This window comes from Psammomys obesus, unplaced genomic scaffold (assembly GCF_907164565.1).
Source record: "Psammomys obesus unplaced genomic scaffold, mPsaObe1.curated_primary_1811, whole genome shotgun sequence".
Taxonomy (NCBI): Eukaryota; Metazoa; Chordata; class Mammalia; order Rodentia; family Muridae; genus Psammomys; species Psammomys obesus.
Window position 1 is genome coordinate 300 of NW_026595814.1, and position 11,720 is coordinate 12,019.

Here is an 11,720-nt window from a genome sequence, read left to right on the forward strand (position 1 = left end):
CTAGTATTATCTACTAAGAAAATATCCAAAATTTCATTCAGTAGGATTGAGGGGACACATTTTTTTAATTTATTTATTCACTTTACATCCTGATCACAGTCAGTCTCCTCCTCCTCCCAGTCCCCCCCACAAGCAAAGCCTAAAAAAGAGAATCTCTCTCTTTCCCACCCTCTCTCTCTCTCCCTCCACCAACATCAAAGATAGCAGGAAGTAACAAGCATTGGTCATTAATATCTCTCAATATCAATGGACTCAATTCCCCAATAAAAAGACACAGACTAACAGAATGGATGTGGGAAAAGAATCCATTATTCTGCTGCATACAAGAAACACACCTCAGCAACAAAGATATTACCTCACAGTAAAGGGCTGGAAAACAGTTTTTCAAGCAAACAGACTCAAGAAGTGAGCTGAGTAGCCATTCTAATATCTAATAAAATAGAATTTCAACCAAAATTATATCAAAAGAAATGAGGAAAGACACTTCATGCTAATCAAAAGAAAAAATCCACAGATAACATCTTAATTCTGAGCGTCTCTGATCCCAAGACAAGGGCACCCACATTTGTAAGGCAAAAGACACTGCCAATGGTACAAAATGGCAGCCTACAGAACGAGAAAAGATGTTCACCAACTCTACATCTGACAGAGAGCTAATATTCAAAATATATAAAGAACTCAAAACATTAAATACCAAATAACCCAATTTAAAAATGGGGTACAGAGTTAAACAGAGAATTCTCAATAGAGGAATCTCTAATGGCTGAGAAGCCCTTAAAGAAATGTTCAACGTCCTTAGTCATCAGAGAAATGCAAATCAAAACGTTTCTGAGATTCCATCTTATACCCCTCAGAATGACTAAGATCAAAAGCTGAAGGGACAGCACACGCTGGTGAGGATGTAGAGCAACAGAAACCCTCCTCCGTTGCTGGCGGGAGTATGAGTACAATCACTTTGGAAATCAATCTGTGCTTTCTCAGAAAACTCTGACTAGTTCTACCTCAAGACCCAGCTATACCACTCCTGGTCATATAACCAAAATATGCTCCGCCATACAGCAAGGACACTTTTCAGCTATGTTCATAGCAGCTCTATTTGGAATAGCCAGAAACTAGAGACAAGCTAGATGTTCCTCAATCAAAGAATGGATAAAGAAACTGTGGTACACTTACACGATGGAATACTGCTCAGCTATTAAAAACAAAGGCATCATGCAAATTGCAGGCAAATGGATAGAACTAGAAAAGAGGGAACACATTTGCAACACTTTTCTTACTTTAACCTTACAGTCTGTACTTCCTTTTGCACCTGTCCCCAAGATTGTTACTTATACATATAATTAACTATTAATAAAACTGACACATTGGCACGCTGACTAGATGCAGCAACTGGATATGATGGCACAGAATTGTAACTGTATAAAACAGATCTGATAGAACCAAATGGGCAGAGGTTGTTCATGACCTTCCACAAAATGTATTTAAATATTAGTAACATAATATTTATGAGCTGAGGGTATAGAAGATTCCACATTCAAGAGAACAATTAATTTTAAACATGCTAGAGCTGAAGAGATGGCTCAGTGGTTAAGCATTTACTTGTCATCCAGGACCTGAATTTGCTTCTTTGCACGAACATTGAGCCATTCATCTTAGGCCTGTAACTCCAGCTCCAGGGAATCCGATTTCCTCCTCTGGCTATCTCAGGCACCCCCAAACATACCTGTGCCCTCTGCCACACACCTTTCTCTCTACACTGCATGAAGGCTTTTCTCTCTCTCTCTGTCTCTCTCTCCACATACACACATACACACACACACAAGTGACACATTTTTATATATACCTAACTCCCTTGGGAAATACAGGCTATAGTAGGTTATCTCTTTTGAAACTCATGTCTATGCAGAAAACTGTGCTGTGGACACAGAAATGTTCTGCAGGCAATGATCAAATTAGATGAGGGTGGGATTGAGAGGAGATGAGGGAGGGGGCAACAGCCAGGATACAAACTGAATAAATTGTAACAAATGATAATAATAAGAAGAAAATTTCTCTTACAAAAAAATTAGAGTAGGGAGGTTTGTTAAGTCCTCACTTCTAGATTAGATTTAAAGTAGCTACAGATGGCTCTGAAAGTTTAAATAAAGTCAAGCAAAATAGAAACATCAACCCCTCAGTTGTACTTCTTAAATGTCAAGTCTTCAATGGCCCCAGTGACCAGCAGAGATGAAGAGAACATTTACACATGCAATCCAGCTGTGGAGACTAACCATAGGGCAGCCAAAATCCGTCATCAAAGCTTCCTCCTGGAGATGAAGGAGTCATGTCACACTCCGGAGGTGCAAAGCCAGGTTCACATTGACAGTTGTCTAGCATGTTGCAAATCTAAAACCAAATCCAAATGAAAACTGAGCATCCAAAGTGTTCATGTCTGTGCAAATGTAAGATTTATTCATTCTTCATAATTAGGGATGTGAATCATAAAAATATTTTGTTTAAGTAGTTTTAATATGAAAGTAATTGTCCAATTAATGTGCTTGCTTATCTTTTTGCCAGTGAAAGTTCTAAATAGAAGTTATAATTTCTTGGGATAATAGAAATGACTTGTTAGAAAGACATAGCAACTATGAAGTTAGAAAATACAAAGTAGTAATCACAATTTTTTATTAACTTCTACTAAAAAAAAATTTTTAAAGTTGTGATGTGAGAAAATGTAGGAGCTGGTGGGCCAGAAGCAAATAATAACACTCATACAGAAAGCTAGAACATGTTTGCAAAAATGAAAAATAAAAAGATCAGGAGCACAGGAAGGACTTCAGAGTCAGCCCCTCAGGAAAAAAAAAAAAAAAAAAAAATGAGTTCAACCAGCTGAATTCCTACTCGGTTGCTATGCCAAGCATGGGCTGCGAAGAAGATGCTGATGATTTATTTTAAGCAAATACATGCAGAGAAAGTTTCCAAACTTCCATAACTCAGCACGTAATTTCACAAAAGCTGGGCAGGTTGCAGTGCCAGGGGCAGGGATGACAGGCAGCATTAAGAATGGAAACAATACTAAGTATGTGCCGTTAACAATGCATCCTGCGTGCTGGAAGAGATTAAACAGTCTCACCAGAATATGAGGGAATGCAAGTTTTCAGGCATTCTGTGTGGGTACAAAACGCCTCAGAAATGTCTATATTCGGCGTGTTAGATTTCATTGCTTAAAATTTGGGAAAATAGAGTGATTTGAATGTACAATGAAGCCTGTTTTTATTCTTTTCACAATTCCTACTTGAAAGGCCATCGGTGTGTAAATGCATGAGCGCAGCAGAGAAGACACACAAGAGGAAATGAACTGAGGGTGTCAAAGGACAAACGTAATCTGAGGAGATGGCACACTTGGATTTCTTGAACGTCAGATGAGGAGTGACGTGTATTTTACATCTATGCTCCCAGAAAGCGCACACGTGCGTCGGTGCCGCGCGTGGGCTCGGTGCTTGACAACGCACCGCCGCACCCTCAGAGTCAAACACTGCACTACGATTTCACACTACGGTTTGGTGTGTCATTCAAATGTCATTTGCCCAGCTGGCCTCTACCGGTCAGATAGTGCATACAAACTCTGCACACCTGTGGAAACGGTACAGTCCACGTGCCTGGGTTAACTGAAGTTTTCTGAAGGGAAATTTCCACATCAGACGGTTCTGGGCCTGATTATCCTGGTAAAGATTTACGTAAAGGAGCATATTGAATGCAAAATAAAATGGCTGCATACCCCGTGTCCTTGGCATTTATTGTCGTAATGACAAGTCCTTTTTCCTCTAACGGCATGAACATGTAAGCATTTCCCGTTGATACAGGCCTAAAAAAACATATTGAAGATAAGAATGCTGAAGTAAGCAACCGCAGAAACTTTAAATACACGGTCTGTTCTGTGGGCATCCCCAGCAAAGGGCCCTCAGGGCTCCCGCCCTGGCATGGCTTCTGCTGCTGTGAGGGGGAGGGTGCGTGGCCTGGCGTTGAGGAGCCTGCCCAGAGACCAACAACCAATGGTAGGCTCAGAGATGGTGTGGGGAGCCGGGTTGGCTGCCCAAAGCTACATAACGTGCTCTCTCTTCCTGGAATAAACGAGTCTGCATCCGCTGGCCCTCCGATTGCATTCACCCTACTGCTGGTGTCCGTGTAGTCATTCCGAGCCTCTCACACCCTCAGCCTGGACCTCCTGTCCTCCCTTAGGGGCTGGACCCTTGGGAGGAGGATCAACACTAGCTGAAGAATTATATTTGCTATAAAGACCTCCCCTATCAGTGGACTGGGGGAGGGGCATGGGAGCAGAAGAGGAAGGGAGGGAGGGATTGGGAGGGGACACGGAGGGAGCTACAACTGGGATACAAAGTGAATAAATTGTAATAAATGAAAAAAAAGTGGCAAAGTAATTTAAAAAGTATGTAAGTGGACAGTATGTGTTTAATAGGCATAATGTCTAGTCATTCTAATGAAAGAAGGGCATGTCAGCATTCTTCATACGGTTTGCATTTTGAAAATAAGATGCAGTTGTTTGTTTGTTTTTCTTAAAGCAATGGAGCTATCTACACAATGCTGAATTGGCACGAGAACAAAGACAGCTGGCCTGTGCCAACAGCAGAGCTCACTGCTCACGTCTTCCCCACTGATAAAAGATACTATCTCACTTCAGCAATGTGTCCTGGAGGGAGCAGGAATCCCTCTATGGGTCAGTTTACATCATCTCTGAATTCAGGACTGTATAAGCTTACCTAACATATCAGGAGGCTGCAATAGCTTCTTGTAACACAGATGAACAACATTAGCATTTTCTGTGTAGTAAATAGCTGATATTAATGTGAACTCAGCACGAATGTCAACTTCCCTCTACCCAAAGTCAAATGATCTGAATGTCTTTTGATGCATTTTCTAAGACGAGCTGCTAACTTTTCTCAAATGAGCTGAAGGAATATTTTATGTGGGGATGAACGGTCTTTGCTAGTGAGATAAACTGAGGCACAATTAAATGAAAAGTTTAACATAAGTAACGGGTGAAATTTGTGACCCATGAAACTCTACACCAGAAGAGATTCAGAAGGCATATCGAAGAAAAACAGAGGGAAGCTTTTATAAGTGGACACAGAAGGAAGGAAAAAGAAATACTGGCTTTGATAGGCTGAAGGTCTCTAGTTCCATTATTTGTTTTATGCTTTAGGATGTCCTTATTCAGTTACGCAAGTTAGCTCACTGCTTCTGCTTGCTTCAGCTTAAATTTCCATCATAGGCACTAATTTAAAAAGAATTATATTATATTATAAAATTGTTTTGCTTATCTTTGCAAATCAAACAAGCTTAATATCACTTAGAAGCCTTAAGTGGCTTTGTAATCATGGGGATTCTTTTCTTTTTAATTTAGAAATATATTTATTTTGCCTCTTAAGTGCAAACCCCTTCTTCCTTTCCTCCTGGTCCTTCCCTCCTTCCTCCTCTTCCCATACTTCATATTTATAGTAATTGTTTCCAGTTTTTAAAGCTGCTTTTGTACCAGAAAGCTCTTCTGTGATTATTTGTTTCCTTTTTTTTTTTTAACATTTTCTCTTTTAAGTTTATTACTAATTTACACTTTTCTCTTGGTTTTTCATTTCTTAAAACACTTTAAATATGCATACACAAACTGGCATAATGAAGTTCATTACTTCATAAAATTAATGTGCTAAAACATTTTTAAAGTAATCTGTAAGCATCTACTTTTATTAAAATGCCTGATAATTGTGCATTTTTGTCATTACAAAATGACAAAATTCTTAGCTTTATGGCAATGTCCAGATGTTATGTATGGGATGATTCACTGGGGATGACAGCAGACTGGGTAAAAGAGGACATTTGGGGTTGTTCTGATGCTGGCCCTCAAGATCTGCTTACACCCATCCTTGTGTGTAAGCCTGCCTAAGACATTATACCTGATTGGTTGATGAAAGGCCTATGCCTGGGCAGAGCAGAATGGGGTAGGCATGGCTAAGGTTCCCAGGCTTTGAGGACAGGAGAAATCATGAGAAAGGGACAGATGGGAAGAGAGGAGGAAGGAGGATGCCATGATGGGTTAGCATGGAGAAGGAATCATGTGGGCTGAGAGGAAGGATCCCAAGGATGGCATGGATGGAGAAAACACCAAGATGAAAAATATAAGCAAGTATATTGGTATTAAGGATGGAAGGTAGACCAGATGAGGATGATGAAGGCAGATGGCATTGGATGGGGGCTGGGAGATGGTTGGTGAGGTTATTGAGATAGCATAGGTAGAAAGATCTGCCCAGCCCAAAGTAAATAAGGCAATTATAAAATCTAACAGGTTGTCTGTGTGTTATTATTTATGAAGGTAGGTTAAATAATACCACCACAATAATTATGGGGCTAATATAATAAACTTTACATAGTCCAACACTCATTCTTATCTATCACAACAGAGGACTTGTTGAAATACATTGCAGTAGGTTTAAAGGGCAAGCCCCAGCATGCGTACACGCAATGCAGTTGAGGACAGCAGGAAGAAGGCTGCAGACTTCTTAATGGTTTTTCTGTGTGAAAGCTTAGTTTACTTACCAGTTTTTTTTTTTTTTTTTTTTTTTAAGCAGCTTCAGCCAAAATGCCTATACTTTTGCTTTAAGACATTACAACTACCTATATGAATCTTTTACTAGGCTTTTTGGAATTTTCATCCAAAAAAAATGAAATTTAAACCTTACGTTTATGATGCCAAAACCATACAATGGAAAAAAGACAGCATCTTCAACAAATGGTGCTGGTCCAACTGGATGTCTACATGTAGAAAAATGAAAATAGATCCATACTTATCACCCTGCACAAAACTGAAGTCCAAGTGGATCAAAGACCTCAAAATAAAACCAGACACATTAAATCGGCTAGAAAAAAAAGTGGGGAATACCCTAGAACTCATTGGTACAGGAGAAAACTTCCTGAACAGAACACCAACAGCACAGGCTCTAAGAGCAACAATCAATAAATGGGACCTCATGAAATTGAAAAGCTTCTGTAAAGCAAAGGACACCGTCATCAAAACAAAGCGACTGCCTACAGATTGGGAAAGAATCATCACCAACTCTTTATCTGACAGAGGACTCCTATCCAATATATATAAAGAACTAAACAAGCTGAAAAGCAATAAACTAAGTAATCCACTTAAAAAATGGGGAACAGAGCTAAAGAGAGAATTCTCAGTAGAGGAATATTGAATGGCAGAGAAGCACTTAAAGAAATGCTCAACCTCATTAGCCATTAGGTAAATGCAAATCAAAACAACCCTGAGATTTCACCTTACACCCATCAGAATGGCCAATATGAAAAACTCAAGGGACAAACACATGCTGGAGAGGTTGTGGAGAAAGGGGAACCCTTCTCCACTGCTGGTGGGAATGTAAACTGGTACAACCACTCTGGAAATCAATCTGGCGCTTTCTCAGACAACTAGGAATAGCGCTTCCTCAAGATCCAGCCATACCACTCCTAGGCATATACCCAAAAGAGGCTCAAGTACACAAAAAGGACATTTGCTCAACCATGTTTGTAGCAGCTTTATTTGTAATAGCCAGAAGCTGGAAACAGCCCAGATGCCCCTCAACTGAAGAATGGATGCAGAAACTGTGGTACATCTATACAATGGAGTATTACTCAGCAATGAAAAATAAGGAAATCATGAAATTTGCAGGTAAATGGTGGGACCTGGAAAGGATCATCCTGAGTGAGTTGTCCCAGAAGCAAAAAGACACGCATGGTATATACTCACTCATATAAACATACAACATAGGATAAACCCACTAAAATCTGTACATCTAAACAAACTAAGCAAAAGAGAGGACCCTAACTAAAATGTTCAATCCCCATCCTGAAAGGCAAAGAGGATGGACATCAGAAGAAAAAGAAAATAGGAAACAACCTCGGAACCTGCTACAGAGGGCCTCTGAAAGCCAGAAGAAAACAGGAAACAACCTTGAAACCTGCCACAGAGGGCCTCTGAAAGCTTCTGCAGTATAGACTGTCAAAGCAGATGCTGAGCCTGAAGGCCAATTGATGGGCAGAGTGAATGGAATTTTATGTAAGAAGTGGGAAATAGCAAGAGCTGGAGGGGACGGGAACTCCACAAGGAGAGCAACAGAACAAGATAATTTGAACACAGGGAACTTCCCAGAGACTCATACTCCAACCAAGGACTATTTGTGGAGATGACCTGGAACCCCTGCACAGGTGTAGCCCATGGCAGTTCAGTGTCCAAGTGGGTTACATAGTAATGGGAAGAGGGACTGCCTCTGACATAATCTGATTGGCCTGCTCGTTGATCACTTCCCCCTGAGGGGGGAGCAGCCTTATCAGGCCACAGTAGAGGACAATGCAGCCACTTTTGATGAGAACTGATAGACTAAGATCAGAAAGAAGAGGAGAACCTCCCCTATCAGTGGACTTGGGGAGTGGCATGCATGCAGAAAGGGGAGGGAGGGTGGGATCGGGAGGGGAGGAGGGAGGGGCTTATGGGGGGGGATACAAAATGAATAAAGTGTAATTAATAAAAAATTTAAAAAAATAAAAAAAATTAAATTTAAACCTTATGTTTTATGATTGTATCTTATAGAAGGGAAATTGTCTTTAGAACAATATTGTGTTTTAGAGTATTAGGGGATTATTTAAAAAATGCATGATTTACTTAAGTAATAATAAAATCATAAATTCTCTTTGTTAATTAACGCATGGCTACACACTTGGCTCTTTCATTTCTCTTTAAAATTTTTCACATTATTCTGGCAACCTGACATTTTATTGGGATTTTTTTTTTTTACTATGGTTTTTGACCCTTTTTGTAGTTTATATAATTGCAGACCAGATCTTACCCTGAGAAGAAACTTTAGTTTCCCAAGTGTGAGAAGACAAGTTTAAGTATCAATAACGGAATTCCTAAGGGGGGGGGGAGCTTCTTGGACCAACGGCAACTCTGATTTCCTTTTTAAAGATTACCAGTTAGCACAAAAGCAAATGGATATTGTTATGCTATTCTCATAGTTACATGCCATCATGCTCTGTTATTGTGGTGCGGCGAGAGAAGTTGTGAGCACACTCATGTACATGCATGTTCCAGAGTGTAGGCATTCATAAATCCACTATAAACACATCGTGCACGAACATCAGCAAAGGTGAGTTTACCTGGCCTGGACCACAAATGGTACCGTCGTTAACATAGGTCTCATCTCTGTCTCCAGGTTCCCTTAAGTGTGCAGACAAGCACACCTGGTCTGACAGGTAAGTATACTGGACATCAAATTTTTCGGTTTCTAAGATTTCTGCAAAGTTCCAGTAACAAACCAGTTTTCCACAAAATACATCACTGGCAAGAAAAGGCAGAAAAGTTATACGTTGTCACTTAGCTGTCTGATTCCTGAGTCCCACGATGATTCAATATATAAGGTTAGTTCACAACCTTAAGGCAGACCGTAATAGCAATAGGTTGAGAACACAGACCTATCATGACATGCAGCACCTGATCTGCCTGTAAGCAGCTGGCATATCTCTGTGGGCCACACGCTCCACCCACGGAAAAATGTACAATCTGATGACTACGAACCTAAAGTTGCAGCGTCCATGACAGTTTCCAAACTTGTCATTTTGCATATTTACTTCTTGTGCACACAAATAATTAGGACCCTTAGCATCTGGAAGAAAAAAAAAAAAGAATTTCAGGTGTCTCATGCTAAAAGTAAAAGAGCAATTTTACAACACTTAAAACTGTAGGACGTTTGTACTGAGACAATTGGTGTCTTGTAGTATGAATGGGGCAAGACTGAACCAAAAAACTACTCAGAAAAAAAAAAACTGTGTCAAGGAAAACTGTTGAAAAAGTCACTCTCTCTCTCTAAAGCCATCCTCCAGTCTCCTACTCTTCTCCCGCCAATGGCCTCCACCTTGACTCCTATCCTATATGGCTGTGATGTCATAGTCTTTTCCTTTGTGACAGGGAATGGATTTGCTTTGATTTTATTTTCAAATGTGTGTAAAGATCCATATTTTATACTAAGGCTACAGGACAGATTTTGAAAATAATGGTAATTTTAAAAATAACCCTGACCCCCACCCCCACCCCCCAAAAGACACAACCCTCACATTTTCCGAACAAATTCGAGCATTGCCTATCCAGGTCTTGGCAGACCCCGTTGTAGCAGTAGGCGGTTCTGTTGCTGCAGGGCTCAAGGTTTGCAGCTATTATGTCAGGCACACAGTATTCAGAGGATCCGTTGCAGAACTCTGCGAAATCACACAGGTCGGTACCCCTCCTACACAGGCGTCCCCTCTCGGCTATCTGTGAGACAAAGAACACGCCGGCTTTGGTCAGGGCCACTCGGGTTTTTCTCTTTCTGGCAGTTAGGCAAGAGAGATTTTTCTCTACTCCTTTAAAAGACTATGCAATATGGACTAAAATCGGTTTCAAAAAAAAAAAAAAAAGAAAAAGAAAAAAGATACAGTGAGCTGTTGCTACAACACAGGGACAAAGCTTGTTTAAGAACTGTCTAAAATAAAAAGCAAAAAGCAAACAAAAAAGACTTCCAAAGGATACATAGACCAACCCCCACAAGATGCCACTCTTCTGCTACAGGAATTCATTATCTTTTCTTGTCTATACACCATGAAACATAATTATAATATGGCGCCAGTTGCTTCCCATGTGCCCTGACAGAGCGTCTAAGTGTTGGTTACAAACTTCTTTATTACTAGAAGCTGTGGGTAAAGCAACTGGTCCTGCTGGTGTTCGTCCTAGCTTTGCACTTGGAGTTGTGTCTAAACTGAAACCATTAAGGAAAATGCTTGGATCAAATCTCTCAGTTTTGCACAAGGTCTGATGAAAGCTTGACTATTTGCAAGAATGCAAAGAAGAGAATGGGGCCTCCACACTCAGGGCAGATAAAGATAAGAAGAAAACGCATGGTACCTAAAAGCAAAGCCCTGCTTCTGGTCAAAACATATCTGGCAAAATAAGCATGCATTCATATAACCCAGTTAGTTGCTCTCCACCACGTTCTTCCTAATGACTAACACTGAGAATTTTCACTCTGGAATGATGAGCTGTATGGAAGAGCCCAACTTTGAGATAAAAGTTAAGACAGAGGTTCTGGCAGGAGCTAGGAGGGCCTCTCCACTCAGGCGCCTTGAAATAAACCTTTGGCTCTAACCATCAATTCTCGGAGCAGAAGACAGTGGACCAGAGCCCCACCTTTGTGTCTACTACATACTGTTGGGTTCATCAACACTGATCTCATTTTTTTTACGGTTTTCAGAATGAAATTTGCTATTGCTTGTTTGTCAAACAAACCTTGTTCTCATTTTGTTGTATGTCATTTATTTGATCAGAAAGAACCACATTCAGACATGACTAAGAAAAATTCCTAGCACAACAGTTTTGAACAGCACAGCTGGAGGTATCTTTGGGACAGACTGAAACATGTGAAAGAAAGCAGCAGCTAGAAAGTTGACCCATGGGCTGAAATCAAGGACATATGGAAATTAGAAAATAGTCAAACTATCTACCCCGTGGATAAATGGCAGGTTTCCTCAAAAAAAACATTCTCCAAATGGCCATCTTCTAACTTTTAAGACTTGGGCCAAAAGAAAGCTCTCCAAAAGTGGCGACTGCATCTCACACGGACTTTCCTGCCAACTTTTTGATCACTTCCCCCTGGCAG

General features: G+C 40.4%; 1 protein-coding gene across 1 annotated transcript; it reads right to left on the minus strand.

Moving 5' to 3' along the window:
* Window positions 1-2,270: 2,270 nt before the first annotated feature.
* On the minus strand, window positions 2,271-10,342 carry LOC129685897 (A disintegrin and metallopeptidase domain 3-like; the record flags this gene model as incomplete). The annotated part of the gene is made up of 5 exons (XM_055619419.1): window positions 2,271-2,385; window positions 3,758-3,844; window positions 9,193-9,373; window positions 9,611-9,698; window positions 10,147-10,342. Coding segments are annotated over 5 exons (667 nt in total), but the record flags the coding sequence as incomplete, so codon positions are not given.
* Between the last annotated feature and the right edge of the window lie 1,378 nt (window positions 10,343-11,720).